This window comes from Adiantum capillus-veneris, chromosome 23 (genome assembly GCF_014529385.1).
Source record: "Adiantum capillus-veneris isolate H3 chromosome 23, ASM1452938v2, whole genome shotgun sequence".
Classification (NCBI taxonomy): Eukaryota; Viridiplantae; Streptophyta; class Polypodiopsida; order Polypodiales; family Pteridaceae; genus Adiantum; species Adiantum capillus-veneris.
In genome coordinates this window covers 28,779,212-28,801,876 of record NC_140953.1, presented here as the reverse complement: position 1 = coordinate 28,801,876, position 22,665 = coordinate 28,779,212, and the positions used below count along the sequence as shown (strand labels likewise).

Here is a 22,665-nt window from a genome sequence, read left to right as displayed (position 1 = left end):
CCATCTTTCTGGGCGTCCCAGTTGAGTGCAAATCCTCAGCAATGATTGCTGACTCCATCATCCTCTGAAGAGCATCATGCGGATACACCTTCATACTCTTTCGAAGCTGCGGTTGGAGACCCGCTTCGAACTTTCTTTTCTTTTCCTCGTCGGCAATCTTCATGAAGGGAGTGACCTTCAGAAGAACCGACCAATACTTGTCCACATAAGTCGTTACTCTTTCATGTTCCTTCTGGGCAAGCCAGTCCCATTCCTTCCGTATGTCCTGCTCGAAGTCAGGCGGAAGAAATTGTTCATAAAATTCAGATTTAAAGCTCTCCCAAGTTCTAGCCTGAGAACCTTCCAGAATCTTGGCTAACCACCAATTACTTGCCGTTTCCTTGAGGTGCATCCCCACATGGCGTAATTTGGATTTTTCTGTGAAGTGCCCATTAGTAAAGGCGACTTCAAACTGTCTGATGAAGGACAGTGCTTTGGAGATGTCTCTTCGTCCGTTGTAGGTTTCGAACTTGATGTCCTTGTCGCCTGATTTGAAGACTCTCATGCGATGTTGAGACTTGCGACCTTGCTTCTTGAATCGAGGCTTATCTTTACGTTGATGTATGGTAGTGGCGGTAGTAGCTGCTTCCTTCTTCTGACGAGATGATCGAGAAGTAGAAGTATAATCAGGAGAGTAAGATGGAGATGAGATAGAGATGTCCTTGCTCTCGTCTAGCAGAGAGAGCGTTTTTTTCCTGGCCTTTCCTTGAAGTAGGCCGTTCATTCCGATCCGAAGATCCTTTGTGCACCTCGGCACGTGCTTCTTCTCTTGCCTCCTGTGGTCTCACGCCAACAGTGTTGTCTGGATGCTTGGCTGCATCAGTTCCATTCGTTTTCTTCATTCCACCCAAAAGCTTTTCGACGCCTGGCAGCAGTAAAATTTGTTGCAACTCCGCAAGCTGAGCTTGCACTTGTTGAAGCTCCTCTTCAACGCTTCTCCCTTGGCTCGACATGGTTCTTTTCCGTTCTTCCCGGAATTGTCCTTCTTTGCAGAGAAAGAGAGGTCCGAGCTCTGATACCACTATCACATAACGGGAGCGTACACGAGCACTTGAAAATTAAAATACTTTGCAAATGTGAGAGAAGGGAGAAGATCGACACAGTATTGGGGACCAGAAGATGGGCTGGTCCCCCCCCCGTTGAGAGTATTCTTTTATTCAGGGAGAATTCGTATACAAGCACGAGAACCCGAGGAAACCCTTCTGTTCTATAATCTTAGACCCGAAGGTCGTGCTTTCCCGTAAAGGGCTTGGGCACAAGGCCGTTCCTTCCCGTAAGGGACTTAGGCGCGAAGCCGTACTTTCCCGTAAGGGACTTAGGCGTGAAGCCGTACTTCCCGTGACGGGCCTTCCCGTAAGATGGGAGATTCCTGCAAAACAAACCACACAAACACGCGACAACAATTCGTATGGCGAATCCACAATAGATACCTGTCGCTCTTGCGCGGGAAAAGCGACTTCCGTGCTTCGTAGTCTCGCGATCTCTTGCGGCAGAGTCTTCTCTTGCTGATGTTGGTACCTCCCGTGAGTGAGGACATGTGGTGCTTTTATAGCTCCCTGGCCACGGCACGAATAACTGCTCGCGTAGAGATCGCGGCCATTTTTTTTTTTTTTTTCGCGCTGTTCTACCTGAAATAGGGAGAGAGAATTCGTTGGTTGGTTTTGTTGCTTTATCTTCTAAGTGGCTGCCCACTTATTAAGTGGGCGGCCGGCATATTTTAAAATTGGTCTGAACCTGCCCAAAAACTCAATAAAACCTTATAAGTTAAAACCAATGCATTTAACACTTCCCAGGCGTCCCTGGATGCAACCACATGCACGAATGCAATGCAAACATAGATTCCTCGCGGGAAAGCGTCTGCCTTCCCGCGATTGTTCCTGCTTTTTGTAAAAAGCTTCATTGAACCCATCTTTATTCTTGTGCTTGCGTTCTTACGCGTATTTTCTTACTCAGTTCGGATTTCCTCCTTAGCCTACGGGATGCCCCCTTACCGATGCACCCGTCACCCATCATGTGACGCATCAGGGGCACTCATAACCCGGCCCTTTCCACCGAACTTACGGAAACTCCTTCGCGATGTTTACCGTCACCCATCAAATGACACATCAGAGTTGTCCGTTCTTGATGGCAGTTCCTGTAGCTACAATCTTTTAACAGTTCTTAGTGCACACAATAAAATATCCTAAAAAAGAGATTAATCATTAAAAATAAGAAAATAGTCCAATTAGCAACACCCCAATTCGTCCCTCTCTCCCCCTTCCCAACTCGCCCCCCCTCCCAATTTATCCACCTCTTCTCTCTTCCTATTCGGCCTTCTCCCCAATTCGCCCCTGCCCTCTCCAATTCACCCCCTCCCTCCCAATTGGCCCCTCCTCTCCAATTCGCCCCCTGCCCTCCTCAATTCACCCAATTCTGCCTACTTTCCCCTCTTTCCAAATTCGAAAGTTTCCGAATTCGTAACCCGGTCCCCTCTACCAACTGGTCTCCTCACCAAGTCGCCTCGGCCGTCTCGGGTTCGTCAAAAACAACTCGACGTTTTTAAAGTGGGTAAGCTTTGCTTGCAAGTAGCCCTGATAGCGAGCATCTGTCACCGTGCTACCCAATTCGACAGCTTGGTCTCTTCGCCTTCTTTCAACAATTTGGATTTTCCGCCTTCTCTCCTTCTAAAAACAGTATAGAGTAATTGGGATAACAGTATACAATAATTGAAGAGTTATCAGAGAATTATCACATGTATGCAAGTGTGGATATGTATGCAATTGTGGATCAGTTTTTGAGTCTGTTCAGTGTCTAACGTTCTTCTGCTCTGCATTGGAACAACTTCAGTCTCTCTGAACAGGGTGTGCACATCAGTTAGTGTCAAGAAGATTTGCAATTATCATGGAAAGTACCAGCAAACCCTCCAGAAAAGCAGTCAAGAAGCCACCACCTCCGCAGCTAAGTTCTGTTGAAGAGGAGGAGGATTCGGAAACTAACAGCCAAGATGTGGATGACTTCACTTCAAGTGATGCCAGCGATGAAAGTTACAAAGCATCCCCAAATTCGGAGTCGGATTCAGAAGCTGTCTCTGAATCAGACGCATCAAAAGAAACAAACTTGAAAACAGTAGGTAAAAAGAAACGCAATCAGGAAATCATCCATCAGGAAATCAGTAGGCCAGCTACATCTAAAAGTCACACACCATTCTCCTTGATTGTTTATCTACAGCCGCCTCGACCATCTCTCAGCCAAATCCTTTCCAAGGACCAGCTACAGACTATGGGTCTCACAACACTGGCCGAAGATCTCCCAACCACTGTTCCTATAGAGATGATTCATGATCTTCTGAAGAACTTTCCCAAGGTCAAGGGTCATAAACTCACCGCTACAAGGTTAGGCAATGCTATGGGTATGACAACCTTTAGCTGTGAAGCCTGCCACTCGAACCTTCACTCAGATTTCTAAGCAGGCCACAATTCAGTCATGCGAGGAAATGCTCAGTACCAATCACCCGAATTGTGAAAGAAATAAACAGATCTTGGCAATCTTGAGATACTACTTTCTAGCTAGAGATGCCAAAGAAGATAAAGAGAAATGTGAGATGCCCACTACATGATCTCATCGGGACGGTCTTTACTGTTTGCTCCATGCCCAACCCTGTGGATTTCACCAGATCCTTTTTTCATCTTTACAGTCTCGGGCCAAAAGGTTTCGGACCTAGGTGAGATCTGTGCAGCTGAGCTTCAAATGCTTTGCAGCCCCTCTCTTGGCGTGGGTTGTAAGTATACATGTTACACCAGACGAAGTAGATGATGATACACGAAGTGTGCAAGAGAAAAGGAAATCCCTAAACATTCATGCTGATCCTACAATCCACAAGAAAAAGAAGATCAAAGCAAAGGTGGCGAAAGATACAGCAGAGTCTCTACTCTCTTTGCCAATATCTGAGAGCCAACAGACTAAAGTAACACATCTTCTACGGCGTTCTCTGTCTTCCACCCCTCTCTGAACGCCACCAGTGTCGACTCCCGAATTTCATGACAAATCGGCGGCTTCTCCCTCGGAGATTCCTCTACCTTCTTCCCCAATATTCAGCCATACGCATCTGACTCCACCTGCAGCTACCATCTCAGCTCCCGTCTCAACTCCTACTTCAACTCCTACTCTACCAGTAGTACCTCCTCCTAGTGAGCCACCTGTGCCACTTGGGACTCCTCCAGCATCATCATTAGGGGTGGCCGACTCTACTTCTCTGTTACACCTTTCGGAGAAAGTATTACAAGACTCCAGGAATGCTATCGCCACCATAGAGCTTGGAGCGGAACAGTTAGCTGCCACGCACCAACGCCACTCTGCCATATACGCAGCTATGGCAGGATCTCTGAAGGTGGCCGAAAGTGCCATCTCGGATCGGGATGCTACGATTTTTGCGCTACAACAAGCTTTGAAAATAAAGTCAGACATAATTGAAGACCTTCGAGCACAAGTACAAATGTTTAGGGAAATGCTTCTACATGGAGATAGGCTTAGGCGCGGACTCGTGCTCCGGGCTCGGGCTCGGGCTCAGGCTCAGGCTCAGGCTGGCGTGGGGCTTGGATGGACTGGATCCGGGCCACCATTGCAGACTGCAGGTCCTTCTCAACACTTTATGGGACTATACACATAGCCTTAGCCTCCAATTCAGTACTACAGTCCACAGTACCCTTAGGGGTTTCAGTCATCACCATCGTCCCACATGCATAGTGTTCCTTGCTGCGACGGTGTTGCTGGTGCACACCGCCATCGCTGTGTCACTCGTCGTCCTTAGTACACTTCCGGACAGGTGTTACCCTCTGCCGTGCAGCAGCTCGCGGCTCCTTTAACAGGCGGCCAAGTTATGGACAACAGAGCCCAGCAGCCTCTACAAGCCTAGCAGTCCCTACAACAAAGTTCCACCATTGATTTGATGGCTCCACCTCCGGAGACTGATCCTTTGAGTGCAGTTATAGCGACTACTCTTTCTCTGGGATGATAATTGACAATCTTTTCACCATGACAATACAGTAGTCATTTCTTATTGCAATTTAGTCTTTTAGCAGTTTCAGTGGTTCTCTCACCGAGACAGTGAGTGGTTTCCTGGCGGAAAGCCTGTAGCAGGGCTACAATGTCACTTTCACAGGACATTCAGTTAGTACAGTTGGTCTGGTCTGGATCACACTGAACGGACTCTCTGGGCTGGACAGTGACACGTGGCACGATACGGACGGTGGTCTAGTGGACATCGTGGCCAGGTCACCACCACTCAGTTTCGGGATAGACTTAGATGGCTGACATTTATGAGCCGTTGGTGGCTCTTTATGGTTGTACATATGAGTAGTAGCGGTTGGGTCATCGGGATATCTTCTTCATATCTTGTCCAACGTCACTTCAACATGTTGGAGGACCCTTCTGACAGGATTGGTGGCAGCCATGCTACTGTGCATGGAGTCGAGTTGGCAGCTTGGGAGAGGTTTTGTATGACTTTGAGGGTCTCGAATACATGGCAGCACTCTGGTTTTGTGAGGCCCCCAGACAGTCTTGCCTTCTCTAGATCGGACCGCAGAGTGGGAGGAGTGAATCTATCGCGGATAGATCGCTTCTACACTAGTGACCACTTCAGTGACTTGGGGAGTTCAGTGGGCATCCTGGCAGGGACTTCCTTCTCGGACCATGCACCAGTGATCCTCACGGTGGCAGACAGGCAGAGGATTGGGAGCACAATGCTTCGCATCCCAGAGAGGGTCTTGTTGGACTCAGCACTCAGAGAGAGGGTAGAGGCTCTCTGGACAGAGGGCATGGACAGCCAGGTTTCACCTGCAGACAGAGTAGCCTCAGGCCTAGCTTAGCTTAGCCACTTTTTTCTTCAGGAGTCTCTGGCTCGCCGGGCTGCAGCGAGAGAGACCGAGTAGCGTCTCAGACGAGGCATTGCTTCACTACAAAGGATGCAAGAGCAGCATCCAAACAGTCCATGGTTGGAGAAGCAGTTACAGTAGGCTCGACAGGAGCTTGCTAGCACAGAGGAGAGGCGTCATGAGTTTGCCTAGGTGACAGAGTGATTGGTGCTTTTTTTGAGACAGTGGGACCTCGGCACTTGCATGCCAAGGTCATTCAGTTGAGGAGGCCCGATGGGTCAGTTGCTTGTAAGCCCGAGGATATGCGTGCAGTTGCTACCGACTTTTCCCGTGAGTTACTGTCGGTTGAGCCTCAGTCAGAGCGGCAAGATGCATGCAGGGAGCTGGTTTGGGCACAGATGCCATGTCTTGTGACAGAGGAGATGCGCCAGAGGCTAGAGATGCCACTTCAGCTTGAGGAGCTGCACACGGCTCCTAGGGCTCTCCCTCGTGGTAGCTGTCCAGGTGAGGATGGGTTGACTCCCAGCTTTTTCTTGGAGTACTGGGACCTGCTTGGCCCAGATCTTTGTAGTGCTTTTCAGTACATTTTGCACATAGGAGTGATGCCTGACAGCATGAGTGAGGGCCTGATCTACCTCATTCCCAAGGAGGGTGGCTCCTTGGATGAGATTCGACAGTGGCGCCCCATCACCATCCTCAACTCAGCCTACAAAATTCTTGCCAAGGCTCTGAGTTTGAGGATTCAGCCACTTTTAGAGAGCCTTATACACGTGACTCAGACAAGTTTTATCAAGGAACGCAGTATCCTTGACAACATCTTTACTTTCTGGGAGGCTTCTGCCCTGGCACGGCTCCGTGGTGAGGACCTTGTGATTCTTCTTCTCGATTTTGAGAAGGCATACGACCGAGTTGACTGGGACTTTCTAGAGGGCACTCTCCGCAGGATGGGCTTCTCAGATGCTTGGATCAGAGGGGTGTCAGCTTTGTACAGACAGGCCACAGTCGGGTGCTTTTGGCAGGAGGGAGAGGTGAGCGCTTCATGCTCACACGCTCAGTCAGACAGGGTTGTCCTCTTACCCCCTTTCTCTTTCTGTTCTATGCGGAGGCGATGAGCAGATTTTTGGTGTCACAGCACGTTGGTCTTCTGGGCTTAGCACTCCCTATTCGGGGAGAGGAGCTACTGGACGCTGATTTTGCGGATGACTCAGCCTTGTACTTAGATGGCCAAGAGGCCAATCTTCACAGATGTAAACAGGCTTTGGAGACCTTCTGTTGTGCATCGGGCACACTGATCAACTGAAGAAAGACAGTGGCTTTCTCGGTTGGTACTGCTTCTGTGCTAGATTGGATGCCAAGAGAGGGTTTCAGGTGGATTCCCCCAGGGACTGCAATTCGAACCTTGGGTTGTCAGGTTGGTTTGGACTTGTCTCCCGAGCAGCAGATTGCTCCTCTTCTCCTGTCCATCAGGAGAAAGCTGTTACATTGGAGCTCAGCACGACTCTCGCTGGCTGGTAGAGTAGTAGTTGCCAACCAGGTGTTGTTGGCGACTATGTGGTACATCACTTCCTGCTGGATGTTCTCGAGTTCTTGTATCAGCCAGGTAGAGAGGCTGATCAGGAACTTCCTTTGGTCAGGACGTGACACTCAGATGGCCCGCGCCAAGGTGGCTTGGTCGGTCATCACGCTTCCTTGTTCTCAGGGAGGGCTTGGGATCATTGATCCAGCACAGCAAAGTAGAGCCCTTCTTGGGAAGTTCATAGTCAGAGGACTTCTTCCAGGTGAGGAGCCCTGGAAGGAGTTCTTGTTGTGCAGAGGCTTTGTGCCAGGGTGCCTCAGTCAGGAGGCCTTTGGCAACCTTCGACCAGATGGATCTTTACAGAGATGGGCCGAGTTGGTTTGAGCAAGAGACTGGAGGACCGCTTCGCTGTGAGTTTGCTTCGTTCTTGGGAGCTCTTACGGCGTGGCTTGGAGCAGCGACAACCGATGTGCACGGAGGAGCGCCTACGGCAGCCCCTCGTCTGGAACCCCATGGTTAGCACTCAGAGAGGCCACTTGGTTGGTAGTCGGCCTCATGTTTCCTGGGGTCCCATGGCAGCAGGTCCAGCGCGCTCTCTAGGTGACTGGCTAGAGTTCACAGGTTTGTCAGAGGAGGTGCAGACTTTCCAACTGTAGGGCATGAGAGGGGTGCAGAGAATGTGTCAGGACATCTCAGAGTCAATTCTAGCTGAGTGGCTCACCCCTCTCGAGCCAGTAGCACCCCGGTGGATGGGAGCCTTCACACGACTGGAGGTTCTCATTTCAGTCAGGGCCTGCTCAGAGACTGTCCCAGCCCTGTTCTTCGAGCTTCAAGGTGAGGGACGATTACAGCGAGTTGCAGTAGAGGCCCCGCAGGTAGCAAAGTGCTGTTTCCAGAGGATCCGAGTTGTGGGCATCTGTGGGAGGACTTGCGTCATAGACCCTGACCCAGCAGCTTTGGAGACTGGACACTAGAGGCTATGGGCTTGGGAGTGTTGTCCACTGGCACGAGTACAGTGGGATCTGGTGAGTGGCTATGGAGGGACCCCTTTTCTTCTGCAGACCACCCAGGAGTCCCCTTCTTTCAGTACATTGTTCGGCTTGGACGTCATATACTTGCAGCACAGAGAGAGAGGCCCGCCCCGCTGCAGCACGTCATTGGCAGGAGGAGGGCCTCACAGTCGAGTTCTTGGCAGCATTTTGGCAGAGGCTGTGGGACTCCAGACAACCGAGGCGCGTCACTTTGTTTCGGTGGCTGGTTGCACACACAGCTACAGTAGTAGGGAGCTGGCTTGTGCATAGTGGTCTCTCGGCCGCATGTGCAGCCTGTGACCAGTTGGTGGAGAGTCAGCGTCCTGCTCTGGGACTGTCCCTCGGCCCAGCAGGTATGGCTACAAGTTCTTCGGCTTATGCCTACTCTCTCCATGGCTAGACAGTACACTTGGGGGGCAGCGGCTTGGTCCACTCTCACGAGCCCGACACTTCAGTTTGAGCTATCTTCCACCAACAGGATGATAGTGATACAGGGGGGGCGTCCTACACTCCAGCTTGCCTACAGAGCTTACTCCACAGGAGTGGTGCAGTGAGAGAGGAGTGTTGGGAGCTCATCAGTGGCCTGACACTGTGGTTCATCTGGCGGGCCCGCTGTTTCCGCATTTTTGAGGCCCGCTCTGTGCCGCCAGTAGAGACTGTTCGTGACTTTTGGCTAGAGCTGATCCATACTCTCAGAGGACAGCTTGAGGGACCACAGGGCAGCTCCGACCGCATGCGGGAGCGCCGCGAGGATTTCCTTCGACTCTGGCGCCCTGGGCCTTTCTACATCATTGTCCAGGGTGTGCTCAGATGGCACTACCGACCACCTGTGTGGCTCTTCCCTCCTCCCATCCCTTGATTTAGCCTCATTGTATGTATGTTGTTCTTTCATTGGGAGAGTCTCCCCATCATGTTTATTGTAGCCCTCTCTTGCAGAGGTGGTTGTAGCCCTACGGGCAGCTTTCATTAACTAATTGAAGGATCTTTTTCTCGGGAAAAAAAAAAAACATAACCCTAATGTCAACAGCGTGAGGGCTGACCTAGATTTTTGTAAATTGTATTGACTACCACGTGGCATTGCTCTATGGATTTCTGCATTTTGCAGAGGCTGCTGAGCTGGCTGATTTGCCACTTGCTTTTTTTTATCCCGAGAAGAAGATCCTTCCATTTAGTTAATAAAACTGCCACAACCACCTTTGCTAGAGAGGGCTACATCAACAACAAGGAGAGACTCTCCCGATGAAAAACAAAATATGTACAATGGGCTAAATCAAGAGATGGGAGGAGGAAAAAGCCACACAGTTGGACTGTAGTGCCATTTGGGTGCCCTCTAGACGGTTTTGGTTAGATTTCGGCTAGCTTGCCTGCATGGTAGGGCAGCCGGAGCCGGTCGCCAGTCAAATGAAACCGGCTGGAAGAAGGTGACCAAAAGGTCAACATGTTTGCAGAGTACGCTTCTCGAGCTTGGGACCTCCCCGTTGCAGGCAAGAGCTTAGCCACTACACTACGTACGCACGTTGCAAGAGGAGTGCAGCCTGCATTTTATAATTGAAAAAAGAAATTGCCCCCCCCAACAAGCGCCGTGACCGGCTCCCCCGGTCAGCTCCACCTACACGTACCTATGCTGGCCGATATTTGACATTAGCACCCCTGGACCAAGATAAAAAAGGCCATGGGCGCCAGAATTGCACGAAAGTCTCTTTGCGCTACCGCATGCGTTCAAAGCTGCCCTGGAGTCTCTCAAATTAGCCCACTGAGAGTGTGAATCAGCTCCAACCAAAAATCACGAAGTCTCTGCGGGAGGAATAGGGTGAGCCTCGAGGATGCGAAAGCAGCGGGTCCGCCAAATGAACAAGAGTGTCAGGCTGCAGATGAGCTCCCAACACACCCCTCTCACTGCACCACTCCTGGGGGGTAAGCTTTGTGGCTAGCTGAAGTGTAGGTCGACCCCCCTTGATCACTATCATCCTGCTGGTGGAAGCCAACTCAAACTGGAGCGCACGGCCCGCAAGTGTGGACCAAGTTGTAGCACCCCAAGTGTACTTCCGGGCTGTGGAAAGAGCTGGCATCAGCCGAAGAACCTGAAGCGAAACCTGTTGTGCCATGGGGCAGTCCCACAGACTGTCACTGACTCTCCAAAGGGTGACCACAAGTTGCACACCCGCTGCCGGAAAGCCATTATGCACTAGCCAACTCCCAACTGTTGTAGCTCTATGTGGAACAAGCCATTGGAACAAAGTGACTCTCCTCGGCTATTTGTAGTCCCACAGCCGCTCCCAGAAGCCTGACAAGAATTCAGGTGTAAGCCCTCCTCCTGCCAATGAAGTGTTGCAGCAGGGTGAGCCTCCCACCGTGCTGCCAGTATGAGGCGCCCTAGTCGCACTGTGTACTGAAAGAATGGGAGCCCAGGGTGATCGACTGCAGAAAAGGGGTCCCTCAGAACCACTCTCTAGGTTCCCACTGCACTCGAGCCAGAGGGCAGCTCTCCCAAGCCCAAAGACGCAAGACTGCCAGTGGCCTGTCTCAAGATCTGCAGGGTCAGGATCCATGAGACAGGTCCTCCCACTAATGCCCAACACTCAAATCCTCTGAAAGCAACACTCTGCAACCTGACGAGCCTCTACTGAGACTCTCTGAAGGCGACCCTCTACCTCGATCTCAAAAACATGTGAGGTACGGACTCCAAGCAAGCCCGAACTGCGATGAGGACCTCCAATCGCGTGAAGGCCCCCATCCATCTGGGAGCTATTGTCTCTAGAGGGGTGAGACACTCAGTTGATAAGGCCTCTGTAATGTCCTAGCACATGCTCTGCACACCTCTCATGCCCCATAGCTGGATGCTCTGAGCCTCCTCTGACAAACCTGAAAACTATATCCAGTCCCCAAGAGTGCGCGTTGGACCCTCTACCATGGGACCCAAAGAAACGTAGAGCCTACCACCAACCAGGTGGCCTCTCTGAGTGCTGACCAAGGGGTTTCAAACCAGGGGCTGTCTCAAGCACTCCTCTGTACATGAAGGCTGATGCTGCTCTAGGCCACTCCTAAACAGCTCGTAGGATCGAAGCAAACTGGCAACAAAACGGTCCTGCATCCTCCTGCTTAAACCAACTCTACGCATCTCTGTAAAGATCCACCTGATGGAAGGGCTCCAAGGGCCTCCTCCATGAGGCACTCGAGCACAAAGTCTATGAAGCGACTCCCTCCAGGGCTCCTCCCCTAGAAGCAGTTCTTTGACCACAAACTTCCGAAGAAGGGCTCTACTCTGTTGTGCTGGGTCGATGACTCTCAGCCCTCCTTGAGAACATGGTAAGGTGATGACCTGCCAGGCTACTTTGCCCCGAGCGAGTTGAGTGTTGCGCCCTGACCAAAGAAAGTTCGTGATCAACCTCTCAAGCTGGCTCATGCAGGAGCTCGAGAAGGACGTGATGTACCACATAGTAGCCAACAAAACCTGATTGGCCACTACGACTTTGCTTGCCAAAGAGAGCCGTGACGAGCTCCAATGCAGCAACTTCCTCCTAATGGACAGGAGGAGGGGAGCAGTCTGTTGCTCAGGGGACAAGTCTAAGCCAACCTCGCAACCCAAATATCCAGCTGGAGTCCTTGGGGGGATCCACCTGAAGCCCTCTCCTAGCAACCAATCAGGCGTAGGAGCACTGCCAACCCAGAAAGCCACTGTCTTCCCCCAGTTGATCCGTGCGCCCAATGCACAACAAAACACCTCTAGAGCCTGCCCACACCTACGTCGATTGGCCTCCTTGCCCTCCACGTACAAGGTTGAGTCGTCGGAAAACTCAGCTTCCAGTAGCTCGTCTCCCCTAATCAGGAGCTCTAGGCCTCGCAAGCTAACCTGCTGTGAGGCTAGATGTCACAAAGTGATGAGTGGCATGACCACCTAGACGGAACAGATGATGCAGCAGATCTATACGGACTTGATGACGTGGCAGTAGTACAGATTTCTGGGTTTTGCGTTGACATGCTGACGTGGCAGACTGTACGGACAGTCCCGGATTTCATGTTGGCAGACTGTACGGACAGTCCCGGATTTCATGTTGTCAGACTGTACGGAATTTCCATAATTTGTGCTGACCGCTTTTGGCAGTTTTTGGACCAAGTTGCTTTTTTGGGATTACTTTGCTTTTGAGTTTAACTGCTTTAAGGCATCCCTTGTAAGAACAAATAATCCCTAGGGGCCTTACTCTAACAGGGCATTTGGACGCAGAGTCTGAGAGCAGAGGACCCCTACGAGAGTTGTACTTTGCTCAAGATTTAATATAATAAAGAAATACCGAAAGGGGCGCCAGGTTTCGGGGCCAAATCCTCTGGGCACGGAGCTACGCCGGGCCATGTCGTCTCGAATTGAACTGTGGTTTAAAGTTGTGGAGTATTTTCAGTGAATCTTTCTCTCGTATTGCGACAGATTCAAGACTTGGGGTGCTCAAGTCTGTGACAATAGTATCAGAGCACGGCAACAACCGTAGGCCAAACCCAACAGAGCCAAGAAGGGCCGAAGCTGCTTATCCACTAAGGCGAGGCGAAAAAACATGGAGAAGAGCGAAGGCAAGGCTAAACTGAGACGGGGGACGGGGGGGGGGGGGGGGGGGGGGGGGGGTGTTGAGTACAAAAGGAAGGTCTGAGAGGGGCCGGCTCTGGTAGCGGGCTACGCACAACAATTGGGCAGTGCACTGGGGACGTATGGGGGAGGGGGTTAGCGGGCGGGCTACGCACAGCCAGGGATAGTCCAACGTGCGCAGGGCAGACAGGAGGGCAGCGGCAACAGGAGGGGTTGGGGCGGGGCACGATCGCGAAGGGGCGATGGCGAAACCAGTAGCAGCCAGCACCTGCTCGATTTGCCGCGTGGGAGATGGATCTATTGTAGCTTTGTGGATTTCCGCAAAGCTTTTGACACAGTGCCCAGAGCTAGATTGATGCGTATATTACAGCAGATGAGAGTACCCACAGAGCTCATTTGGGGGGTCATGGCATTATACAGGTCAATAGTGGGGCATGTACGCACCCCAGAGGGTCTATCCACACCGGTTTACTCCACTATTGGGGTGAAGCAGGGCTGCTCGCTCTCTCCTACTCTATTTGGTATGTATGTGGATGAGGTTTCTTACTACATTGAGAGAGATGGTGATAGAGGTGCACAGCTGGCAGGGACATGGATTCCGCTATTGTTATATGCTGATGATATTGTGATGATCTCCGACTCTCCGGAGGAGATGCAACGTCACTTGGATGCTTTGCATAGGTTTGCCCAGGAAAGTGGTTTGTCCGTCAACCTTGGTAAAACCAAGGTCATGGTATTTAATACCACCCCACAGTGGATTAGGAGGTCAACGCCCGCATTCACATACGGCCGGGAGACGGTGGAGTATACAGATGCTTACACTTACCTTGGAGTGGTTTTTAGTGGGCCAGCATTTTCATTGAGGAGGGCAGCACAGACTAGATTGACCAGAGCCCATGTAGCATTGGGTAGATTGGAAAGGATGTGTTCACAGGTTCAGTTTCAAGAGCCTCGGACGCTCTTTGACACTTTGGTGGCTTTTGCATTGCTTTATGGAGCTGAGATTTGGGGACCTTCACTGGATCATCACATGAGGACAGGCCGCAGTGATGGATGGGGGGACATGGAGAAGCCTCTGGTCTCTATGATCTCGCGGCTCATTAGAGCCAAGGCTTCAGTACCACGTGCTATTGTACGAGCAGAGCTAGCTGCACCCCCACTAGTGGTTGAGGCGCTCACAAGATCTGTCTCCTTCATACACCGCATGTGGGAGCTTCCCAGAGATAGATATGCCCGCCTTGCACTCGAGTCCTCTCGACAATTAGCCATGCAGGGAGATACATCATGCTGGTATGGGGAGATGACATCATGGTTTCAGGCGCGTGGGCTCAGCATAGACAGATTGCCTCCCTTTCAGTACTCACTGGATGTTGCCCTCCCTGACTCTTACACAGTCCGAGATCACCAGGCTCATCCTCCAGGACTTGACTCAGCTTGACACCAAGAGGACATGATGGATACAACCAGCACAGGAGCAAGGCACGAAGATGGCTTTCTACAGAGAGCATCTCCTCCAGCTTACGGAGGATGGTTTTGTAATGAGGCCCAGATACATGGACGCCCACTTGTCTCATGGGATACGATGTGCTATCAGCCAGATATGCACATCTTCACACCAGCTGCGGATCGAGACTGGGAGATACAGTGGAGTACCAGCAGAGGCTAGGACATGCCCCCTGTGTGACATCGAGCCTGAGACAGAGTTGCACTACACATGCCACTGTCCCGTCTACTACGAGATACGAGGCCGCTTCCATTGCTTGTTCAGAGAGGGATTTGGTTCATTCTCTACAGTCATGCGGTACGAGGATCAGAGATGCCTAGGTTTGTTTTCGCTCGAGCTGCGCAGACACAGAGAGAGCCTGATGAGAGGAGAAGCTAGCCAGTCTCAAAGACAGATCACAGACTTCTTTAGAGCTGCCACTGGACACCCTCAGGAGTTACTACCACAGCAGAGCTCGTTGCCTCACACCAGAGGCACACTGATCGACCGAGCGATTGAGCTGGGGAGATCCAGACGCCCACGACTGCGGAGTGCTACACAGCATCGACGGAGGCTGCATCAGAGGATTCGGATCACTTTGGCTCGACATGCATGACGCCCGGTCAGACTACTGACCATATAGGAGATTGATGAGATCCGCTAGCGATCGATGCTGGATCTCTTGTGATCTAGCTATCCCAGCTAGCTGCTTAGCTGCTTAGTTCACACCTAGCAGTTTAGGATTCCATAGTATTTTATTTTGTCATTTTGTCATTCTGTCATTTTGTCATCTTGTTACTCTGACTTTGTATCAGATCCACCACATTGTAACTTTTTGGTATCATAGGTCACTTTGGCCTTTTGAAGACGTTAATATAACATTTCATAACATTTCTCTCTCTCTCTCTCTCTCTCTCTCTCTCTCTCTCTCTCTCTCTCTCTCTCTCCATCATCATCTACTCTGAGACACATCAGGCCCTTGGGCAATCTTTGCCTCACATTAGTGGATACAGATGGGAGACAGCCTGTAGACAGGAGACGGGAGGAGTGGCACTGTTATTCAAGGAGGGTTTGCAGCCATCGATACATATAGCTCGCAGGGATGAGCAAGCTAGGTACATGTGGTGAGATTGAGAGCAGAGACTGGTAAATATCTCAACATTGCTATTTGCTACTTTCCCCCGAGTATGTCCGTATATGCACCACCCATAGGACAGTCCCCCTTCTCTATTTTGGATGATGACATATGGGAATTCTCCAGATATGGCAACATTATCATTCTAGGGGACTTCAATGCTAGGACTGCCCATCATAAGACAATCTTCTATGATGCTTCAGAGGAGATGTTGGGAGAGCTGGATGTTGCAGAGACTGGCCTATCCAGACTATCACAAGATGGGGAACATACTGAGTATGGATAGCACCTAATAGACATGGGGACCGCACATGGATTGGCCATCTTGAATGGCCTACAAAGATTTCCCGCTGCGGGAGGCTTCACATGCTTTCCACACAGACATGGAGCCAGCACAGTGGATTATGTCATGGCACAACCAAGCCTCATCTCTAGTATCTAGGATCTCATAGTTGGGCCCGAACCTGTTGGGGTGGCAGTGGATCATGCTATTGTGTCGTTGATCATCTCTTTCCAGTTTAGTGTAGCACAACAGTCCACGGGTGCCAGCTCCTACTCGCTATACCTTCACGCAAGAGATGGATTCCGGTATACATAGACGGGATCTACACACGCCTAAGCACTGAGGAGCCAGGGCGACCTCTGGGGGAGCTTACTTCTATACTGACACAGACATTACATGAAACAACAGCAAAGGCGTACCCACACACCCAGCCTGAGCATAGACGCCGTTCTGGGAGCATGCCTCAGAACAGCTGGTATGATGAGGAATGCTGTCAAACCAGAGCTAGACTTCAAAGGGAAGTGCTTTTTGGGGACACCGCTCACAGACAGTCACAGCTGACTTCCGACGCCTGGTGCGGCGGAAAAAGAGGGCATTTTTGGCTCAACTAGAACAAGATCTCTACCAGCTATTCTTGAGTCAGGACTCACGTGAGGCATGGTGGCTCTTTCATAAGTTGTTCCCCCCCTCCCCCGGCCATTACCTCTACAGAGACTTGGGGCCAATACGCATCAGCTTTGTACACAGTTTCTGGACAGCCGCCCCTTCCCGACCCACCAGACCCATGCCCACACACGTGCTCTTTTCACCGCCGAGATAGTGAAGAAGGGTATTGACAGGATGAGCACAGGGTGTGCATACAAGAAAAACACGACACGGGATAGCCTAGGCCCAAATCCCACGTGTTGCATGGCAATGCAATCCCAAAGAACAATATCAAATGCCTTTTCAATGTCCACTTGCATAACTAAGACATCCTGTCGAGTGTATTTTGCATATTCCATTCCAATGACGACATCGGTGAGGTTATCAGTAATTTGACATCGTGGAATGAAACCGTATTGAGATTGATGTAAGCCTTCATGCAGAAAGCACTTGAGTTGGTTAACGAGCATTTTGGCCATCAATTTATACACTACAAGCATGAGCGTAATAGACCTCCAATGAGAAAATTCTTCACATAATGCATGCTTCGGTATCAGCTTAAGCAAGCCTTCTTTCCAAGAGGAAGGCAATTCCTGCTGCTCCCAGGGCGTATTCAGCATGATCAACAGTGGCAGCTTTAGATAATACCAGAAGGACAAGAAAAATCCACAGTAAGACAACCCCAAATAGGAGCTTTCCACCGGCCCAAATCAAGCAAGCTGGCATACAATTCCATCTCACTGAATACAACTTCCAACTCTCACACACAAACACACCCATGTGCACACAAAAACAGGCCCACAAAACTTATCTAAAAGCATGAATCACAAGCATAGAAAAAAGGCTCCCATACTTTGCTTCAGACACGTTCTTCATCATAACCATTGCATTCCCATGCTTTTCTACAACTCGCTCATCATTAGGCAGATTGAATGCCAATGTTTGAGGTCCTTTGACATCCTGGAAGTTTACAATCAATGTCACTTGTTGGCATAAACGGTCATCTGTGGAGAAAATTTTCCATCAATCAACCTTAGAATAAAATCCAGCCCAAAACTTACTCCAGCATTGAAGATTAGCTGCATGACGCGTATGGGAGAAGCTTTCACACCCTTAGACTTGTACTTTGCATCCATCGGAAGATTATCTTCCAAGTCCTACACAGGACTACCACTCTTTGTTAGCTTCTTGAATGCATAAACCTAAGAAAAAGGAAAAAGGGACCATTATAGCAGCAAAAGCATCCACACCTGTAGATGATGGCTGAAGAGCTCTACTTGGGATGTTGCTACATCATCACGAATACCTACAAAAGCCTCGAATGTGGCCTGATAAAATGAAAACATTGACTAAGAAACTATTGAGCAAATCCTTGTTATCGGCACCACATACGTATAGTAATGTGCATAGCAAGAGTATAAACTCGGACATCTTGCCATTTCTTAACCTTTGTGATGAGATGCTAGTGGCAATTATGGTTGTCTTTTAGGAACTGAATCCCTTGACAATCCAGGACTACTTAGACAGAGAAAGCTTTGGCGTTGGTGAAGGCCAAAATTATAATTACTTGGCACGTGATGCAAAATGCATGTCAAACTATTTGCATAATGCAAAGACAAACCTTGTATCCAAACAAACAATCTTCATAGGTCTCATATGGTCCAATTGTCAAATCTATTGCAGAATCCTGCAATCAGATACAGAACAAAACTTTAAAAATCAGATTTTTCCTTTTTTTTGCTGATAGGGTCATTCATTTCTGTCTTGGCCTTAACCATGCAATTAAACTTCAAAACCTACCATACGTTGTAAAAATAAATAATAGCATTAAGACCTTGTGAGAATATTTTGAAAATTAAAAGGGGTTGGCACATCTTTACCCACAAGTGCATTTTATAACCCTTTATCAAAGAAAGAAGAAAGATATACTTACTCTTTTAAAGGCCAAAATGACCCATGAGACCAGAACAACATACAAATGATGATGACATCTCCCATCGAGACTAGCTCAAGAAAAAGAACAATGTTTAACACATACCAATTCAATCCAACAAACTTCCGATTTGTAGTAATCGTTTGAGAGGAATGCCTTGGCTTTTGTCTCAAGCAACTCTTTTAAACTGTTACAACGTGAGAGGCATACTGAATCACCACGAGGGAGGGAAGTGACCCAGTGACAATTTCCATTTGGAATCGTACCTTGGAGTATCTGCAAGTTGGCTGGCTGAATTAAGAAGCTCTGCTGCTATAGCAAGGTCGCTAGAATATTCCTTTGAGTATGGAATAATTAGTAAACCACTGCTGTTGTTCTGATCATGGCAAGAATTCTCAACACCGATTTGTACATGATCATGACGCCTGATAACTGTGAGAAAACTTTTTGCTGCAGCTTGATCACTTTCATTAAGATCCTTTATCCATAATTCAAATTCCTGTGGCAATAATTGCTTCAGTAGCATCTTCGGCAAAGTTCACACTAAAAGTAGATCAACATGTATGCTATGCACATAGAGAAGAAAAAAAAGCCCCAGTGATGTACTCTGAATGTAGCAATGTGCTATTGTTCATGCTTAGAAAGTTTACATTGCAGTCTGAATGTAGAGTGCCTGCATGTCTCTAAAGTAAACCTTCTGGTAGTCTTTTTCCCTTCCTGCCAACTACACTTGACTCAAATATTTATACCTTTCCTCAGAAAACAGGTCAAACTGTTGTCCCAGCGAAGGTGCATAAGCAGAAAAGAAACCAAATAGATCTCGGAAAGATGGGACAATAACCAACTGGGAGGGACATACTCCCATCTAGGGCTACCACTCTCACATGAAACAACTAATATGCCCACTCCATGCACTTCAACAGTGATTGACAAAGCTCTTCAGTTCTCAAAGAGAGTGTTGAAAGGTTATCCTACTTCCCTTGAAGAGTGTGAATCAGCTCTCCCGGTATTGGGACAAGACCATTTCAAGAGCATGGGCTAGCAAAACATAAATTCAGACATTGAAAGGAACACAATATGTTTGTATGACCATTTCTTAGCCTATGCAACAGAGAGAAATTTGAAAAGGGTTTAAGCTTGACTTCTGTACTCATATAGTGGTTAAGGGCATTTTCTGATTATAATGAATATGTCTCTTCAATGAAAGGAAAACACCTAGACCATTTAGCAAGCATGGGCTCAGACATACTGGTAATGGGACGAGACCATTTCAAGAGCATGGGCTAGCAAAACATAAATCCAGACATTGAAAGGAACACAATATGTTTTGTGTGACCATTTCTTAACCTTTGCAAGAGAAAGTATTTTGAAAACGCTTTAAGCTTGACTTTTGTTCTCATGGCGGTGAAGGGCATTTTCTGATTACAAAGAGATATGTGCCTTCAATGAAAGGAAAACACCTAGACCATTTAGCAGGCATGGGCTGGCAAGTACATTACATTCAGACAATGAAAGGAAAATTGTAAGGATGTGAAGGGTTGCTGAGCCTATGCAAGAAAGCAGAAATTCCAAAAGACAAACTAAAACTTACCCCACGGTCCATATCGGCAGGGTAAAAATTTGCACCAGCAGGTTTTAAAGAGGGAAATGCGGCTCTGTATTTTACTGATCTAAATGGACCTTTTAGAGCTGCATGCGCTTCACATATTGCAGAATCAGCTGCTGTCATAAATGCTTCATTTTCATCTAGGCATGACCTGTCAGTCACAAAAAGAAAAATTTGATTTCAAGAATTTGATTTGTCCCCAAGCACAGCAGGAACTCTACTTGGGTTTAAAACCAAGAACGTAAATTTCTAATATTTGGAGCCAATTTTCTTTCACATTCTTGTCAGCTCATCATAAAGTCAGTAACATGTAACTATGGTCATCATATCTTAAAATGGCTTGAAAATATCAAGATTCTGAGTTACTGTACCATGGACTCTTGTTTATTAGAAAGTATGAATACAGAAGCTTTGCTAGCTTGGTATCGTCTTGATGCTTTTCTAGCCAGTCCTTTAGCTTTGCATTCGTAGGCCATACCTACATTCACATACCACACTCTCTCTCTCTCTTCTCTCTCTCTCTCTCTCTCTCTCTCTCTCTCAAGCAACATAATATGCGTCGCAAGGCATATGAGGAGAGGAATAAGAAAAAAAGGAAGATCTCTCATGAAGAAAATGTGCCCAAGGAAGAGGCAAGTCCCTCGCGAAAATAAGAATGCGCAACCTATGAGGCCGAGCATGCTTTTGGAATTGCAATGGATACCCATGGAAGGGGGGGGGTTGGCAATGATGAACTAACAAGCAAAGCCGATGTTGTAATTCTTGTTGAAACTTGGGAGCATGATACACAAAGGATTAATGAGTTGAAGGATAACAATGTACATTCATTGATGTGGTCAAAGAATCTCAAGCGACGAAGAGGGCAAGGAAGGGTAGCATGTTTAATCAAGAAAGGATTGAAAGATTTTGTATCAATTGCGAAAGATGAAAAGCGCAAACGTTATGTATGTCTGAAAATTATGACACCAAAAAGAGCACCCATTTTTGTAGCCGGCTACTACAGTCCTTATCATGATCCCCCTTTTTATGCTTGCATGGATAGAGATCAGTCATTTTTGGATTTAGAGGAGGACATTGCTTATTTTAAAGGCGAATGTGATGTTATTGTCTTTGGGAATATGAATGCTCGCACAAAAACATTGCAACATGATACTCAACAATTCGATATGCCATACATTTCAAGGGAGTTAGAGGAAGTTCACTTGTATGATCGTACTTCAATGGATGAGAAAGCACTATGGAAAGTTACGTTTACACATGTATAATAGCACGGTATGCTCATTGCCAATGGTGTATCTTTGTGGAGTGGAACCAATGGATTTACATATAGAAAACATAATGGGAACAGTGTGATTGACTATATGCTACTCTCCAAAGCCATCATGTATTGAATAAAGAGTTTTACGCTTAGCCAATGTGTCACGATTGTGACTATGTTAACAGCATTACATCTATTCCTAGTTACAGATACGCGAAGTGCCATGCCAAGGAGGACCTCTGCGCTTGGATGGTCACATCCTTTCGCCCAAGAGACGTACCTCTTCGCCAAGAGCCACACTCCTTCGACGACTGGTCACACCCCTTCGCTCTACGGTTGCGACTCTTCGTCCAATGGTTGCAGCTCTTCGCCGAAAGGATGTCTTAAAGTGGCGTCTCTTCACCATGAGATGTGTCTTTTCATTTATGTCTCTTCGTCTCCTATATAAGGAGCCCTTGTATCACATATTCAATCAATCAAACACAGAGTCTTCTGAGTCTTGTTTCTGAGTTCAATTCAAGTTTCTTAAGTCTTAATCATGAGTTTAAGTACTTAATTAAAGATTAGTACCTAGAATCCTTACAGTGGTATCAGAGCAAATTTTTTTCCCAGGACCCGAAGATTGCGAGTCTCTCACCCTCGCCACTACACTCTACCCCCCTTCCCAGAGTTGTATGGAAGCAGAAGAAAGATGGATTGCAGATTGCAATGACGGTGTTTAACCCCCTGATGTAACCCTCTCCCGCAACCTCATCCAGAGACGCACGCACCCTTTGGTGGCTGATTTGCGAGCAATTGCTTACCCGGGCTGAGATGGAGTGGTGGCCGCAGATTGCCCCTTACATGCTCCTGTGCCGGTGTCAACCCAGGCTGGCTGAATCGCTAGGTTGCATTTCGCTGGACACCCTTTCACAAGCAGCATGCCCTTTCATGCCCAAGGATGTGTCCTTTGACAATCAGCAAAAGCATAAGCGGCAGCAGTAAACGAAACGCTGCAAAATCTTTACACTGGCTGGCTGAATTTCCACGCTGGGAATTTCTTACATTGGCATTAGGGAATTTCTTACGCTGGCAGCCACTCAGTTTCACTTTGCAGAGTACCTTATTAAAATTTTAAAAAAATTGGCCAGCCAACTTGCTGCAATGTGAACACCTTTAAAATCCCAAAACCATTAAAAAATTACCCCAAACACTCCCACGATGGTTTTTTTCTAGCGTGGGTGCTCTCCGCCAGCCAGTTCGAATGTCCTGCATTTCTCCAGTGCCAAAGCTTCTGGCAGCCTCATTGTGTGCGCACGATGGATGACGACAGAC

The 22,665-nt window shown here is 48.5% G+C and overlaps 1 protein-coding gene across 6 annotated transcripts in view; it reads right to left on the bottom strand.

Moving 5' to 3' along the window:
* NUDT3 (nudix hydrolase homolog 3) overlaps positions 1-22,665 on the bottom strand; it is a 186,887-nt gene that overhangs the window by 20,000 nt on the left and 144,222 nt on the right. For all 6 annotated transcript variants that reach the window (XR_015185962.1, XR_015185961.1, XM_086496538.1 and 3 more), the window contains exons 8-15: positions 20,465-20,571; positions 20,079-20,244; positions 18,754-18,986; positions 18,593-18,674; positions 18,176-18,241; positions 17,805-17,882; positions 17,616-17,711; positions 17,408-17,514 (exon numbers count right to left, since the gene is read on the bottom strand). Coding sequence is in view for 4 of the 6 variants with exons in the window: in XM_086496538.1 (XP_086352664.1) it covers positions 17,408-17,514; positions 17,616-17,711; positions 17,805-17,882; positions 18,176-18,241; positions 18,593-18,674; positions 18,754-18,986; positions 20,079-20,244; positions 20,465-20,571 (935 nt within the window). In the remaining 2 variants the exon portion in view is untranslated. The remainder of the gene's footprint in view (positions 1-17,407; positions 17,515-17,615; positions 17,712-17,804; positions 17,883-18,175; positions 18,242-18,592; positions 18,675-18,753; positions 18,987-20,078; positions 20,245-20,464; positions 20,572-22,665) is intronic.